Raw genomic sequence first — 18058 nt, 5'->3', positions numbered from 1 at the left:
AAACTAGAGATTAAAAACAGTGTATTACACTGTTATACAAAGTGTTATTGATGACAGTAATTTTAAATTGTGTAAAATATGAAAAATCAGTAGTACTACCAGAAGTAAAGCCTAAAGAATGACCAGACTGGTCATAGATGGTCATTTGAAAATATATAAAATCCCGCAAGACCAATAAAACCTTCAAATGGTTGGTTATGTTAAAACCAAATCAGACCAGCAGAACACATATGAGAAACACTGCATTATATTTGACTAGTGCTGAGTAACAAAGTCAAATAAATGTTCTGTTTTTGTATATGGGGTGAAATCGTTGCAAGTTTCTGTACCAGTATCATAAAGCCAGGCGGTACAATTCAACATAAAAATACATGTAAAAAAATATAAATATTTATTTTTACCCTTCAGGCTTCTGTTGCCCCAGATTTAGCAAGCTGGTGTCCTAGTATTTATGTGGGTGAAGGCCTGTTTCTTCCCGAGTCCCTTGTAAAGGTTGGCCATGATTTATGTGTGTCTCAGGAAGCAGAATCTGTCCTTCCTAAAAGCACCTCGAGGGCATAAACTTTACATAAAATTGTCCATTCTGTGAGGGCACTCTACTCTGGATCAGCCTTTAGGGTGGAGTTACACTTTCACATGGGCAACCATTATGACTAAGTGCTGCCATCTGAGCAGCAGTGTGTGTCTTGGGTTCCATATTTCAGCAGCTGGGCAGGCTGAGAGAGTTTGAGGAGTGAGTGAGAAATATACAGAGGGTTTGCCATTGCTCTGCCCACCCTGTGGTTTGTGGGTCTCTTCTCCCAAGCTGCCCATCGTGTGCTACATTCTTTCCCCTTGCGTCAGCTCTTTCTGAACAGTGATCTGGATTGAGCAAATTTATCTTATCATGAAACCGTAATGTTAAAACAAATAACTGATTCCCAAAGTTAAACTCAGAAAATAACATGTGTACTCTATCAATGTCTTTCGAAAATATTTATAGTTCTTGAACTTTTTTTCAATTTGTAATTATGAAATTGCAAGCTCCACTTTATTTTAAGATGTTTTCTAGTTAATACACCAACACGAAATTTTCAACAATAAAGAACATATAATTTATTTCTGGAGTGAAAACCTATTAAATGTGGTGTGCATATGTACTTGGGTAGATATTTTGAAATATCACCTTCAAGTATATCTGCAGGTCATTTTGGGTGCGACTCTCCCAAATTTGTATATTTATCTGTGGTCCATTGCTCTTGTCTATACCCACTTCTCCTTGCAGGATGGTGGCACTATCTCCTTCAGTCAGTAAGAATCAGGATACAACCTGGACAGGTTCCTACGCTATCACAGGGCAGCATGGAGACACACATGGCAAATAACCATGCAGATACTTTCACACCTAAGAGAAATTTGACAGCAACAGGGTCTAACTATCTAGCAGATATGATAAACTGAAGTCAGAGAACTTCATGAAGAAAGAGTCTGCAACTGCACTAACCACTACTTCAATATAATTTATATTTGATAAAAACTACTTTTAACATTATATATCATCCCCTGTCTTTTCTTGGGTCCTATACTTTGAACAATACAGCCTGTACTACACCTCATGGTTTGCACATTTTGAACAGAGTGAAACTGTGCCAAAAAGTCATACTCTAGAAGAAGACTGCCAACAACAACAATTTGATAAAACTTTCCTGGCAATCTATATTTTAACATTTATTCTGACTAGGTGTCAGTGTCTGGCATTTTCTTCTAAGCCAAGAAACACACAGACACACACTTTTACACACAAAGACAAAAGCATTACCTGACACTTTTCACCGACACTGACAGCCAACAACCTGCAGCAATAAACAAACGTGAAACAGAATCCAAATCAAACCATGAGGCTGTTTTTAAAATGTTTTATTCATAAACAGAAACAAGCCTTTCACTACCTCACATTTGGTCCGTTTCCCGGCCTTGTATAATTGGCTGTCTCATATGTCAATCACCCAGAATGTGCCTGTTGGATGTCAGTGATACAGCTGATGAGGATGGAGTACACTAAAAATGCAGGATGTGTAAGTCTATGCATGTACCCACTTTGCATGCTAAGGGCAACATGTGATGATAAAAGCTGCTTTTTAAACAGTCATTTTTGACCATATATATACAATGTGCAAGTACTGCAGAACGCTAATATTGTTTGATTTGACAAACCTTAACAAACTGATGACAAAATGTGATTACAGCATTCACTGTGAAGAAAACATGTAAACACTTTACAAAATTATGCCTAGCGGCAAACACAAAATTAATTTCCTTCATTATTTTACAAAGCTGTCTATTACCAGGGAGATACAGAACCTTCAATAAAGATATTAGGAAAGCTGTTACATATTTACACTGCAAAATTCTTTGTTGATCCTCCATATAATGTATGGTAAGAAAAGATAACCTGGGTCCTTGTCCAAGATTTTATTTATAGTTCCAGTTCCACAAACACAATGATTGCTTTGACCGCAAAGATTGGCAAGGGTTGTCAGAAGGACATTTTGTTAGGCATTTTCAGAGCTATAAAGTGTTATGATTTTCTTCTTTCATCTACGGAATAATGCCAAAATTAAAAATATCCTCTCCAGAAGTTATGTTGAAAAGCCCGAACATGCATTTGCTACTTTAAGGCTGGTTATACTGCTGATTATCATCAGGAAGTCTCTGAAATACAGTTAAAATCCTTCAGTTGATCCAAACCGGTGTAGGAAGGGTTCTGATAAAAATGGCTTCTTGTTAAATCCAGAATAGAATTTAAAATTCTCCTTCTCACATATAAAGCCCTTAAGGACGAAGCTCAATCTGAGATCTGATTGATCCATATGTTCCTAACGGAGCACTTTGCTCTCAGACTGCAGGCTCACTGGTGGTTCCGGGAATTTCTCGACGCAGAATTGGAGGCAGATTCTTTAGTCATCAGGCTCCTCTCCTGTGGAGGCAGACACCCTGTCCACTTTAAAGACGAGACTTAAAACTTTCATTTTTGATGAAACTTATGGTTAGACCAGTTCACGGTATCCTGAGATATCTCTGTGCTTAGGCTAAAGGCAGACACATTTTTCTCACTTTCTTTTTTACTACTCTATGATTCGCATTAACTGTTATTTGAACTCTGTTTTCTCTTTGTTGTTTTTCTATAGAGCGACTCATGGTCTGGCATTCTGTTTAATACATTCCTGGAGGAAGTTATCAGGTAATCATTGTCATTCTACTGCTATTAACCTTTTACTTTTATGAACAACAGAAATAATCCTACATCAGTCCATCTGTGTATTTTTTGTGTATATGCTTCATCTTCTCGAACCCTCAGTCCGTCATGGCAGATGGCTACTTGTACTGATCCAAGTTCTGCTGGAGGATTTTTCCTGTTAAAGGGCAGTTTTTCCTCTCCACTCTCGCTACATGCACGCTTGGTATGAGAGATAGCGGTAAGAGAGATTGCAACTGAATCGTACGCTTTTTTTGAAACTGAAAAAAACATTTTTACCAAGAGAAAAAATGCTGAGTATGTGCAAAAAAATTAAAAAAGACATGAATTATCAGCAACAAAACTTTAGCAAAATGATTAGTACTAAAGAGTATAATACATCAAATGAAAAAATTTAAAACATTACCTTACCTCTATAAATATAGATTTATGGCGCTACAACTACAGTCTCATAGGAGCTAAAATTCTTTAGAAAGTGGAGTGGGTGTATATTTTCACATGGTGGATGTCTCACTTTGCCAAAATAAAGAAAGTAAAAATAAAGTCTCCTTCTGTCACAGTGTGGGGGTGAGAAATGATGGAATGTGTGAAGGCAGAAAATAAAAAAGTCTAAGAGACAAGAAGAGAGAATAATAAAGCGAGAAAAACACACAGCAAAAAAAAAAAAAAAAAACGCCACAAAGACAGAGTTAGACTAATTGCTTTTGCACTGTCATCTCATTTGAATGCTAACCACTCTCACTTCACTGTCTGTCTCACATAGGCGGGCACATGCCAGAAAAGCATGGGGAAGTTCTCTAACAGTATTGACAGGTTCTGACTAACTGGGCGGTTATCGTTTCATACTTGAAATTCATCAGAAAGATTTAAGATTTTAATGAAACTATGCAGGTATTTGAAGTTAAAGATGAAAGAGGAACACAAAAAGACCAGGAGAGGGTGTTGGATGTGTGTCCTGTAATACTGAGTAAAAAACTGTGATACAAATGACTCATCAGTCATTTTATGAGGTATGCCTTGCTAGTACCAAATTCAAACAATTTTTGCCACCTGAATTGTATTCATTTCTAATTCCTCTGAGAGTTTGGTTTATATAATGTTGTTTGCAATGATGGTACAAAAATTATTCCCCATTCACCTTAAAAATGTGTAAACCTACTCCTGTGAACCAACTTCTCCTCCAAGGAGATTGTGGGTCAGAAGATCGGAGTTGTCCTTTAACCAGTGGTTTACTGGTGGTTTACTGGTGGATTTCCAATGCAATCTGTCAAGGCACTTCATTCGCCTTGCCTGTTGGTGTTGGTCAGAGGTCCCGTTGGTACCGACTGTATGGCAGCCTTTCTTCTGACAGACTTACTTAAAATATGAAACTTAAAGGGTAAAGTTAACAGTTCCACACAACTTGTTATGCATGGTGTCAATGTTAAAGGCTTTTGTTTCTTACGTATAGCCTAAGAGAAATGCCAAAAAAACTGTTTAGTACTTTGGGAATTTCATATTTTCCTTGATCATTAGCTGGAATGCATTTCTTTTAAACTAATAAAGTAAACGGAGCACCACTTTATATGGTTACATAAATGTTTCTTTTTCAATAAAAATATTTTGCTCAAGAACCTGAGAAACTTCATGCTGAAGTCAGCTGTCAATATTTCCCCTCAAGAGTTTTCTGTATGTTTGTGTCGTGCTGTCAAGACGTGGCACACACAAAGACACTGTGTAGTGGAGTAAGTGTTTTGTGAAATAAACCAATTTTGACGTGACTAAGCCTTTTCATTGAAAATCTGCTTTTTTGTTTGTTTTTGTTTTTTTAATTGGTGAGTTTCCAATGAGCAAATTTGTTTTTGAAATGTCAAATTGTGCAAACTCAGTGGAAACTCATCTACTGGGAATAACTCTGTTGGAATTTGGCCATATTATAGAACAAAAAGAAAGAAACAAAAGTCAGAGATGTGGAGAGGAATGCTCGTTTGCTCCACTATTTGCTTTCACAGATCTTTCACAATGGCGGAACCCCTCCAACACTCACGCACACGCAATTCCAAGAAAATCAGTAATATGTTTATATGTATTAATTGCATTCCCATATGTTTGCCAAATTATGCTTACTACATCAATGTTTCTAAATGGTCTTCCAGCTTATGTGCTATTTTGCCCTATTTTCTACACATCAATGCCACAAGATGACCTTGTGAAAATTATTCTACATGGTACAAACCATTGGAGAAAAATATAAAGGGAAAAAATCTGGAAGAATGGAAAAAGTTGGCTTGTAAACATGCAATGTGGCATTAATTAGTGTTGACTCAGTAGCAAGTTACCACCCAGCCTCAGTGTTTATGTGTGTGGGTGTACACCACTCTGCTCTCTCGGCTTCCACAGTAGCCAAAAGAAGAACAAAGAAAACATGTGTTTCAAATCGCAAACTACGGCACTAAAGCCTTGGAAATGCACGTGTAATCACTACCTCATGGCAGCAGCTACAGAATCTCACAATGTACAAAAAAACCCCTCAAACTGTAACTTTTATACACTAAAACGCAAAGCAAAATGCAAACAAGAAATCAGATCTAAATGTGGCATGAAACATTTGCAGATAAGCTCTTCATTTTAACCACGAAGTGTTGCATGAATTCATTCAAAGTTGAATGATATGAAGAACAATTTTTAAGAGTAGAATTTTCAGGTGGCATTTGTGAGGTAAATGCTCAATTCATTTTCCTTTTAATATCTTTTACGCTACCCCAAAACGGACATTACCTCAAGCCAATAGCTCTCTAATTCGAGATGTGTCAAGATAATAGGGACACTACTTTTGATCTCCTCTTTAATTTCTGCATATATCCCTGTGTTTGCTACCTTATACCAACTTCAGTAACTGTATTTCATTTGATAAAAGTGTTCCAGAATAAACTAAGCTTCCCTTTAAAAACTGAAAATAACTATTAAAACTGAGCTTTGGGGGATTGCAGTGCAGCAGTTCATGTGAGACTTACTTATCCAAGGGATATCTTATTACCTTCATTCATTCTGGAGCTAGAGCAGTGTAACCTTTTGACTGGGGAGCTAAATCATGGCCATTATCCACCGGCAGTGCTCGTTATACTGCACTCCCTCTGCGGGATGGAGTGGTCCGATTGACTAGCTGTTGCCAAAATTGTTTCCTTTACATGGAACAAAGCACAGAGGGGAAAATGGTCAAGAGGACAGGATTGAGAAAAGAGAAAGAAAAAGGTGACTGAATTTCCTATTTGGAAGATTGACTGTTTTATTAAATAGTTTTACATTTCAGGGATCATAAGAAGTGTAATTGTAGGAGAAAATATGACAATAAAGGGAAAGGAGGAAGAATATTGACATTTTTCTTCATATGTATGAAGTGTAATTTTTCCAGAACAGTATGTTATACAAAAAAGAAATAGTACCTTTTGTTCTATGTGGCAAATGAATTACACATACACCATGATTAAAAGTGGATACTTGTAACATAGTCTCACACAGGCAATTTATTTCTAAACTCTGCAAGTCTGGTTATAGAACAGAAGGTAAGAATGTGTGGAAGTGTTAAAGTAAGTGAGACTGAATCTGCTGTAAGCTGATACTTAATTCTATACCACTGAAAGCAGTGGTATCACAAAGAAACAATGAATAGCATAGGCCTTAAAACTCTGATAAAATGGCATTGTGTGTCTAAAGTTACACTTTAGATGTGTTTTTTCAGTATTATTTTTCTTTTTTTTCTTTACTGGGAACACAAATAAGGTTAATTTATCACATAACTGGAGAACAGGATGTTGTCCAGGCTTCTGAAGGTCAAATTTATGATACATTAAATTGTGTGGAATGTGCATGGTGTGTGTATGCATGTGTTTCTGTGTGTACCAGAGGAAAGGTGATATATTTTGGAGCATTGAAGCTCAGCCAGCTGGAAGTTAAATTTATTCCATCCAAGCAGCTTCCACTCTGTGGACCATTTGCCTGCTAACTGCTGGGTTGTTATTTCTGCTTCTGACTGACACCAGCCCAATGGCTGCTAATGGTTTCTAGTTTTATGATACCTTCCTATTCAAGTGAAAATAAAAAATGCATACTTTTTTTTTTATTACTATTTATTCAAAATGTTTCCAGTTTCTCAGATTAACCGTATTTGTCTTTTCTTTGGAACCTTTTCTCCGATGTAGCTATCTTGCATTGCACCTTGAAATGATGTGTTGTGAATTGGCATGGCATAAACTAAACTGAATTAAAAATAAATTAACTCTATAATGCCAAATCACTTTCCTGAAAATAATACCACTTCATATTACACAGATTCTGCAAATTTATCTTCAAAGGTCCAGATTTGATCTGAAGATAAGAGCAAAATTGTTAGTTTAGAGACAAATATTTGTTTAAAACACTCTATGTCTCTATGAAATAACAGTTTAAAAGGCAAAGGAAAATAAAAAAATAAATAAAAAATAAAAAATGTATCTGTCCACACAGGTCCACACACAATTTTCATGTAAATTGTGTGTGGACAAAACTCACAGAGAATGTTGAAATAATGACATTTTACATACCATCTTACAACTGTCATAACACTGAACACTACATTCCCTGCATACAGTATCACAAATTTCACATGGAGTCAGAATAATTCTGAGCATATCTGTAATTCTTCATTCCAGGCAGTTAGCCTCAGTCCCAGGCTGAAAAAAAAATATTTCTCACAAAAGCATAGTGCTCTTAGCAAACTCTAAAGTCGAGTCTGTCTTAGTTTTCATTTATTTATTAATGCTCCCTTCCAGATACATCCAGGGCAAAGTTAATGCGGGCTTGAGTCTTTCCAGGATGTCATAGGGCGAGAGGCTTGGTACACCCTGTATGAGTTTCCAGTCCCTTAACAGACTCCTCTGTCTGCCTTCTTAATAGCCAATTATTTGAAAGCACTTGTAATTCTAAAAGTGTCACCAAGTCTGTTCTTCTGTATCCAGCTGGGTTCAACTGTCCATTGTGAGCGAATAATAATTTGCTCAAGAAATTTCTTCACTAACACCACGACTGCCAGAGCTGTCCTTAAGATAAAACCAGCAAGTGTAAATGAGTAAATTAGGCAAATGGTCCTGAGATTTGGGGCAGTACACAGTCATGCTGTGTCGGTCTCCTCTGTGAAGTGCATCCCTCTTCACCCTCCGCTGCCCTTTTACTCTGTTTCCTAGAGCTATGCTTCCCCCTTTACTCCCACTTCCCAAGGAACACACAAGCACACACACACACACACCCACAAGCACACACACACACACACACACACACACACACACACACACACACACAAGCACACACACACCCACACACACACACACACGCACACACACACACACACACACACACACACACTAGGAGACTGGGATTGATTTCTTGCCTTTTAATTTTACCATTTATATTGGACTTTATTTTTTTTTTACTTTTCCCATTAACAAGTAAAAAAAAAAAAAAGAAACTTAAGGAACTTGTGCCAATTCAAATTTAAGTAGGCCCGAAACATGCATATGTATTAGTTGACAAGTATAATCTCAAACAAACATATGAGGAGAGCAACCTCCGGCGTGTCTCTACCCTACACACAACAGCTCTCTCTCTCTCTGTGCTGGTGCTTAAAGCCCAATGATTCCCAGTGCTGTCACTGAGGGCAATGGAATGCTCCGTCACCGAGGGAAACAGAGTACCCTGCCACCGGAGGTAACGGAATGCCTTGTCACCCAGGGTAACAGAATGAAGACATAAACCTCTCTGACAGTCCAGACATCGAGGTATGACACATCCTCAGGACATGAGGTGCATATGGGGAGCAGGGGAGAAAGAAAGTGACAGAGAGAGATGACGGAGGGGTGTGTGGTGGGGGGTGGATCGGAGCGGGAGTACCAGTTGGCTAATGGGTCAGAAGTAATAGGCCCAACTGACTGTCGAAAGGTCAGAGAAGCTTAGTTTTATAACCTCAGCATGGCTTTAATTTTTTTCTCAGCTTACAGAAGTAAAATGATTAATCCACATACTTTACATGGTTTAAGTCCTAATATGTCATTTTTTGTAATTAATGAGAAACCCTCATGTTTCTGCTCTTATAGTGACGTGAGATTTTTTTTTTTTTTAGCAACCTTAAATGTGGACAGCTTTGGCACAGCAGTTTGCTCCTATAACTTTCCCTGAAAATTCTGCTGCTGTTGACTGAAACCAAAGTCTTCCTTCATGCATACTATGGAGGGGATCTAAGATGAGTTAATAACAATTCTTCAAAATATTATTTTATATTTCCTTTGATTGTGAACCTTTACATTGCTAATGTAAGTTAGTAGCCTCTCAAATTTGCCACCATCTCTGCACGTATGACACAAAGGCCTCATAAAAAAATAAAAATAAATGGAGAAGTAGATATAGTCTAAATTAAAATGATGAATATTCTGTTAGATAAGAACATAAAATTAATTTTAAAAAATGTGTGAAAAATAAAAAAGTTATTTTTTCATTTATTTGGTGCTGTTAACATAACTTTTGTTTGATCTCAGTCATAATTACAATCTAAATTGTTGATGTAACCTATTTTCTTCTCAAACAGATGGGAGATAGAGAGGAGAGAAGATGAGCCTGTTCTCAAAGTGCATGCACTGTCATGAATCCAGAGGAACAGTTTTATTTTTTCTTCACACTTTGTCACCAATGTAATGTTTGTAGTCACTTGTATGAGAGTTCGCCACAGATGGCCATGTCGGGTCTACGCTTGCTTGTACTTTGTTGCTATGCTGCAATCACTTTCACCAAAGATTAACTCCTAGTGTTTTCCTTGAGCATTTTTTTTTCTTTCCTAATCAATTCAGAGTTTTTATAAGATCCCTCATGGGAGCATGGCATCCCTAAGTGGGATTTACTGGAAAAAACAGACAGAAGAAACACACAGGTCTCCTCAAGCTCTGCCAGGTACTGTGCCCTGGCAAATGATGAGGTGCTTCTTCTCAGTGCAAGGATCTCAGACTTCAGTGGTTCTGCCACCCACCGAACGGCTTCACCAAAACCTGCAAATGTGAACACATCCTGTACCACTCACTTCTGATGCCCAGCTTCCAGCGGTTTCGAGAGGACCGCACTGCGGAGTTCTCCAAAGACAGAGCATCTGGCGAGTGTTTACATCCCACCACAAGACCGCGCATCAGAAGCTGAAAAACAGCATAACAGAAGTAGAGAAAAAAAAAAAAAAAACTCCCAGACTTTCCCATCATTGTTCGTGGGAAGTTTACCAGTGTAAACCTCTCAACTTCACTTCCAAAGATTTGACAGCACATTAAATACACCAGGGATAAAACAAAAAAAAAAAAAACACTGGACCACCATTACAGACTAGTCTCTGCTTCATCGTTCCAACTTAAAAGAACAAAAGGAAAACCTCTAAGCCTCTGGTTAGGACTGTTAGGAAGTGGACCGATGAGTCAAAGCCTGATTTAACTTCACAGATTGCAGTTTTTGAAGCTTCAGTCACTGCCCTAAATTAGCTCGCTCTATCTGTGTCATCATGCATCAGTTTTCAGTGTGTCCAGACCAAGGCCTCTCACACAAACACCAACAGTAAACCATAGTAAACGTCATACCTGAGGAAGCTGCATCTGACCAAAGACGAGGCTTTCAGCAGAGCAGTGGGAACCGGATCCTTTTTAAGTAGGCAAGAAAGAAACTGACCAAGGAGATCAAAGCAGCTTAAAGAGGAAACAACGAGGAGCTAAAAAACAACTACTCAGCTAACAACTCAGAACTATAGAGCCTGACTGTCATCATTAAAGGGATTTGAATGATCGAGAGGAGCTGCCTACATCAGTGCTCATTGTCACAGCTGTGTGACGAAAATTGCGTCATTTTGTTCTCAGCCACATGTCGTCATCCTCTTCTTGTCACAACTCCCCTAGCGAACTTTTCACCCCCCTCTCCATATTGTGTGATTGGTATGAATTTTATAGGTGTGTTTATTTATGCAGAAACCAGATCCAACAGCTCAGCTTCCAGAGGCTGATTTTTCAGTCAGAACAGAATGGGTAGTTTTGAGAAGCAATTGTCCGAGGCCGTGAGGAAGGACATACTTAAATATTACATTTCCCCTGCTGGGTTCTGGTCTGATACAGCGATACACACCAACGCATTCCACTCGTTTTTACAGAATACATGGAAAATAATATATTTTCAGGTGGACCAGAGTTTGCTTGTTTAGTCTGTAGTAGATTTCAGTTGAGCTTTTAAACTTGCTAAAACGATGCAAACAATGGGGGCGGATATTCTTTGGGACTGTGAAAGTCAGATTTTGATTTATGTGAGATCAAATGCTGTCCAGACTCATAAAAACAGTGAAATAGCCCTTTAGTTAAGCGCTGGTAAAAATAAAGCTAACTTTAGCAGCATTACAGCCAAAGAGTCAGACACATTATTCTCACGGTGTTTGCAAATTGTTTTGCAAACAATCTGGAAGTGGTAAAGTGGTAAGAAGTGTTTTTTTTTTTTTAACAAATCTTGGGAGCATGACAACATCCTTATTAACTGACTGTAAACACAAGGCAATTTGAAATTACTTCTTTGCTTCTATATTTCAAAACAAGTCTCAAACATAGTGACTGTTGAGCTTTAACCCCACATTTTCATACCCAAGGGCTCATATTTGATACCTTACACTTATGAAGTTATAGGCCGGCTTAGTGGAAAGTTAGACTGTGATTTGTAAGATCCATTTCACTTTGACAAAAATATTTTTAAGTTTTATTATCACAAGATCTCAAACCATGTGGTCTCACTCCCCAAATTGGACCCATTTCTATTATTTAATCCATTTCACTGGGCATAAAACAACTCTGACAAGCATGAGGTGAGCCAGACAAAACATCTCTGAGGGCGTCATGGTCAGTAAAAAAAAAAAAAAAAAAAATCTGGCAAGGTGTCTTGTAAATGGGCTAAAATTCAACAAGATACAAGAAATAAATGCATCCTGTCTAAATAAACCATGGCAAAAATTAACCTCCAATTAAATCTATTATTCATTCCACAATCACCAACCTTTAAACAATGTCAGCATTCTCAAGAAACACACCTGGAAACACTTTCAAAGACAGAAATATGCATATGTTCCTAGTTACCACTTTCCATCCTCCTGACTATTCACTTACTTAAAGTAAGAAATATTTCATTTAAACATTTTAAAAAATCCATACGGCCAGAAGCAAGTGTAGCTCTGCATAGACTGTTCTAAACAATGTACATCACTACATCTTCTTTTATTTAAGTTTTTAAGTCAATATCAGATTAAAAATCAAGTCCTACCCACAACTGAAGCTAAATGAATTTACAAATAAAAACGTCATTTGTAAACATTCCTTTTCAATGGCATGTAATGTAATGGCACATGAAATTATACATGTCCCTGATAGTTTTAGGTTCACTAATCTAAACAAATCATTACCAAAGAAGAAAACTTACCAGTGAAAATATCTGGAAAACTGATCAGCAGAAATTTTAGTAAAAACTGTCAAGAAAGGTAGACATAACTTTTGACATATTTTTAAAAAAATTATTATTAAAACATGAAGAAAAATGTATCTTAAAACCTTAGAACATTTTTACATTTTATTCAGAGAAATATCCATGTCCTGTTAGAAAAAAATTTGATTAACTTTCTCTCTGTAGATAATTTATCGTGTGGTTCTGGTTTTAGCTATGGAGCCTGATCCACAATTTGTTTACTGACAGCAAAAATGATTTGGCAACCTTGTGTAATTTAAAGGAATAAACTGATAGTGATATCAGAGACTTTTTTAATTACACTGATAAAGTGCTAGGACTTAATGTGAATCAGTCACATTATTACAGTCAATAACCAATTTAGTTTATAAAGTGAGCATTAGCATTGCTACAGAACCAGCATTGATGCCAAAGCCCCATCAGATAAAACTTCAATATCAGGGGAGGTAATGACCTACATTCCCACTAAAGTTAATCAATTTTCAAGTGTTTTTTGACTCAGTCAGTAACCCCAATATGAGAGGCTACTCTCTTAATGCAGCTTCCTAAAATAAGTAAAAGGTTAATTTCATAATAACATTACAGTCACAATCAAACTCTCACTAGCTCATTTTACATTCAGAAGACTTAAGAACAGTCTTCAAACAGCTGAACAGAGTCAGAAAGCTGTGAATACCCGGGTACAAAAAAATAAAAATGGACCCAGACAGATGGAGAGAGGAACACAAAGTGACCAAAAGACTCAGCAGTGATCACAGCAAGGTACCTTAATTGAAAACGGTGAAAGGAGAAAATCATTAAACAAGCCCCACTGGTGGCTCCGTTGTTAGATTTCCCTGCTGGTGTCATGCCGATTAAATTGTCCGTTGTTTCCCCAACCACGCTCTAAACTGTCACAATTTAGACGACATTGTGACTCTGGAAGAAAAATGCAACAGGACTATGTTTGTATAAAGCCTATGCAAAAAAAGCATTTCTGCTGGGCAGTTTTGAAAAGTTCTTACAACTGCAAACTGCAATTTGAGGACACTGTATTTCTACAGTGACATTTTACAGAAGTTGTAAGTATTCAGAAGGTGATTAGATGGTTTTATTAGTGTATTTTGAATCAATGGTGAAGGTGGTCATAAAATGTCTCTCCAGCACAACTATTTTCATTTTCCAGTGTTAATAAGCAATAACTAAATTCAGCACTTGGTTTATCAGTGAGTGAACAATTTTTAAGTGTTTCCTCTTAGCATTCTACTGACTCATTATGTTGTTGCCTTCGTCACTGTTTCCCCTCTCCCTCATCATCAGCATCATAATATTTTCCATCTGCTTTGAGAGATGGAGACAAAACCTGAGCCGGAGCCAGCAGTAACAGCTGCAGTCATCCATTCCCATATATTACAGTAGAGCTAACCCCCACATCACCCCTTTATGTCAACTCTATCAGAGAGCAGACCAGAGCTCATTACTCTCATTAGCTTTTACAGCATTCTGCTGCTATATCATTTGCATTTTGCAGAGAGAAAAGCGAATAGACAAGCTGATATAGTTTCTGAAACTGAGACAACAAGCCATTTAGCTTGTCTGGGGGGTATCTCTGTATTGAAACTAATTTGTACTGCGGTGATGGTAGATTATATCTCTAGAAACACTTGATTTGTTTAAAATAAATAAATCATCTATTTTCAGTCGGCTCTTCTGAAAACTGGTAGGTCAGATCTGTGCAAAACAAAGTGTAGTGTAACGTTGGGTGTGTTGTCAATCCCCGGCTGCATTGCAGTTTGACTTATTTTAGCTGAATGGTTTCAGCTGTACTCTACTACAATGAATTAAAATGTCAAAGGTCAGTCAGCAAATATCTGCAAAAATCTAAACACACACGCACGCAAGTCATTGTGAGTTGATTACTTTAAGGCTCTTGGAAAAGCTTCCTTCTTGAGATACTGGTCAGATTTCAAGCTTTGCTCCGTTCAGCCTGAATCCTGCCTGGAAGCTTTTGTTGTGTAGGTGCAGCTCCACGATGAGCCTAAACTCTCTGCACTCCAAGAATATTAATAATCTACAACCTCTTCTGAGCTGCTGTTCATCTCCATCGCCTCCCCCTCATCATCAGTGAAAGCTATACGAAGACTTCCATCTGACAGCTTGACAGATGCATCCTGAATTTAAGTCTGCAGCGAGAAAATCTAGATACTTCCTACATACGCTATGCACTATAAATATATATTTTTTTTTTTTGCTCACCCCACAGCTGACAACAAACTAAGATTTAAGTCATTTATTTGAATCCTTCTTCCTTCCCATAGTCTGTGGATTGGAGACTTTACACAATAAAATTCAAATTAAGGAAATAACAAAATATTTATAACAGCCAATATGAATGGCTCACCAAAACGTCATCTGACATTGAGTCAATAGGTATTTGAGACCAGCGTGTGACAGCTATTTTTTGTTTACCAAGTTTGCCATTTGCTACATTTAATCTTATTTAGACATTAGAACTAAGGTTCTATACACACTCATTAGGATATTTAACAAAACTGTTCCAATTTCATTCCAAACATTCCATCCATTTGCAAAAAAAATAAAAAATTTTGCCGCTCAAAACCAAGACTATAAAAATAAATGTTTTTCAAAAGTCTGATTTTACGCATCTCTGGTTGTGCTGTACACTACTTCTTAGGAGTTCAGTAAAATCCCAGGAATTCAAATTGACTAGGAAGTTAATTCCACAAATATAGTTTCTAATTTACAAGAAACAAACTAATAGTCTCATAATCTTTTTTTTTATTTACACACATAATCCCTGATACTCCACTGCTGACAGCTTATCTTTTTTTCATTTTCCAGTACAACTTTTAGTGTGAGGTGATGAAATCTCCCCCCTCAGGCAGACTTTTGCACTACAAGTTCAGACAAAGTTCAGAACCGTCATGCACAGTTCAGGACACAGAGATTCCATATGCTAAGATTATTCTGCACTGTTTTCTGGCAACTACAGTTTTGAACGTCACATCACCAGACATCTTATACAATTAGAAACCACAATAACAAAAATTAAAGCACTTTTTAATGGATAGTTTCAAATCCATCAGGTAGATTTTTATACAACTAACAAAAACATGAAATACTGTTTATACATAAAATACATGTTTGGAGTTTTCTAGATTTCTGGCTTATACACTGACTGGTACCAAATAACTTACACTGCAAATATGTGCGATGCCATCTAAATGATAGAAAAAGATGTAGTGGCCGATGTGAAAACACATTTCCCAAACAAGAAATAGAATCATTCAGGGGAGTGATGTTGTCTTGAAATTTCTTTCAAGTCAACATATCAAGTTTTTTTCTTTTTTTTTTTTCTGATCTGCATCACGCTTTCAAAAGCTATGTTCTCTTTTGTGGGACAAGGAGAGGATGCTCTGCTATTATGTTATTATGGGATACTTCAAAAATGGGGAGTTGAGTTGTAAGGCACTCTTCAAATAAAATGATTTGTCTCTCCAGCCTCAATGCGTCTGAAACCGACTGTGCTGGTAGAATGTTTTCAGAACTTCCACTCTGCAGTTATAACAACTCCAACAAATCAAACCAAGCCGCTACTTCCCTTCATCACCAAATGTATATCACGACAAGATGAATGATTCTGCTGCAACATTTTCCATAAAAAACATGCATGATCAAATGATTTTCCTCATTTCTTGTCTTTTTGTCACATCATCTTCCTGTAGATTTTAATCAAACCGCTGTGGCTGAAGTGCCAGCTCCTTTCCTCTCTCAAATATGTATGGATGCAATGTGTAGATTTCTTACAATTGCAGCCCTTAATATTGGCTTGTCTTTGTTTTTTTGTTGAGCAACACATTTCGCTCTCTGTTAACTGAAACAGATTTATCGCAGAAACGGAGTGGTAACTGCCCCAAAGGTCTGGCTTTGCGACAGTAATGAGCAGAGTTTGGGCTACTCGTTTATGTACATGTGAGCCTTTTCTACTAAGCATTATCTGCACCACCCTCAGACTGCGCGCGCGTGTGTGTGTGTGTCTGTGCGTGTACATTGGGGTGTGTTTGCATGCATGCATGCTCTGCAGGCTAAAGTCCCCGAATGGCTCAACAAGCCTAATACCATTATCAAGATTTACAGCAATGCTCATGTGGGACTTACATCAAAATGGTTGGTGCGAAGCACAGACAGAACCCATGTCCCAATTAGAGAGCCTGAGAAACGGCAGAATATACACAAACACTCGCGCACATGCAGACACACAATCCCCCTTCTCATACAATCTCTACGTCTCATATCTTTCTCTCTCAGACACTTCTGCATATTAACAATCTCTTGAACTCTCTCCCTCACCCCACAACCCCCTTTCTCGCTTTCCTACATATTTGCAAACTTACAGAAACACGCCCAATGCCCCCCAAGGATGGTGCCTCTGGCCTTTACGGTAAGAAGATGGGGGCAAAAAGCAGAAGAGGTAAAAATAAAGAAGGAAAGTGAGAACAAGACACAGCATGAGTCAGGGAGACAGAAGAAGCAGAATCCCAAACCCCTTCAAATGAACCAGCTTAAAGAATTGATGCATTTTTAGTCCAAATAATTTAGTTATGTTTTAAAAAGTGTAAAAATCTGTAGAGAAATAGCAGTGCAAGTAGCTCACTTTACGTATCATTATATTATTTTCATGAAAGAATCTAGGTTACATATTTATATTTAAAAGGTACACAATGGCTTGTGCACATTTCTTCATTACTCCAAGTATAAGTGTGGTTCGGTATGCCACATAAACCACTGCATACATCTGACTTAACTGCGTACAAGGATGTTTGCAAGCATACATGTGAATAACGGAAGAGCTTTAATGAAAGAGCAGAAAATGCCAACAGGGCATCTCCCTCTGGGTCTCTCAGAGACCAATTCAGCGGTTGAGGCTAGGATGTGAAGAGCGCTGAAACATCTGAAGTGCTTTAGAGTTTCTGCTCATAAAAAAAATAAAAAATACTGAATCCACTCAGTGTCAAATCAAAACATCTCGATGGTTCATGACTGAGTGTCAAAGTGTTCTTTAATTCCCCTTTCACAGGGCCTTGGCATGGAAACAAATGACCAATTTCAATATTAAGCTAACATGAATTATTCATACATGCTTGTAGGGCCTTAGGCCTGGAAATTTTTCGACAGTGCAACCTTGTGTTGTATCAAAGAAACTTGTGATGAATGAAAATGCAAAGACCTCAATGAATTATTTTGAAGCCTTGAGGAAAGCACTTCAAAAGATAATAACAAGACCCAAATATCTCTTTCTTT

The 18058-nt window shown here is 37.6% G+C and overlaps 1 protein-coding gene across 3 annotated transcripts in view; it reads right to left on the bottom strand.

Annotated features, from left to right (window-relative positions):
* Positions 1-18058, bottom strand: part of LOC129372028 (netrin receptor UNC5C-like) — a 190815-nt gene that overhangs the window by 155628 nt on the left and 17129 nt on the right. For 2 of the 3 annotated variants that reach the window (XM_055048998.1, XM_055048999.1), the window contains exon 1: positions 10314-10567. The exons of the other annotated variant lie outside the window; for it this stretch is intronic. In XM_055048998.1, the coding sequence (XP_054904973.1) occupies positions 10314-10548 (235 nt within the window). In that variant the 5' untranslated portion in view covers positions 10549-10567. Of the gene's footprint in view, positions 1-10313; positions 10568-18058 lie in introns of those variants that run through there. 3 annotated transcript variants of the gene reach the window in all.

The sequence above is a fragment of the Poeciliopsis prolifica genome, unplaced genomic scaffold, assembly GCF_027474105.1.
Source record: "Poeciliopsis prolifica strain line A6 unplaced genomic scaffold, Auburn_PproV2 SCAFFOLD028, whole genome shotgun sequence".
NCBI lineage: Eukaryota > Metazoa > Chordata > Actinopteri > Cyprinodontiformes > Poeciliidae > Poeciliopsis > Poeciliopsis prolifica.
The sequence above is the reverse complement of the archived record's forward strand: the minus strand, read 5'-3'. Positions and strand labels throughout refer to the sequence as shown.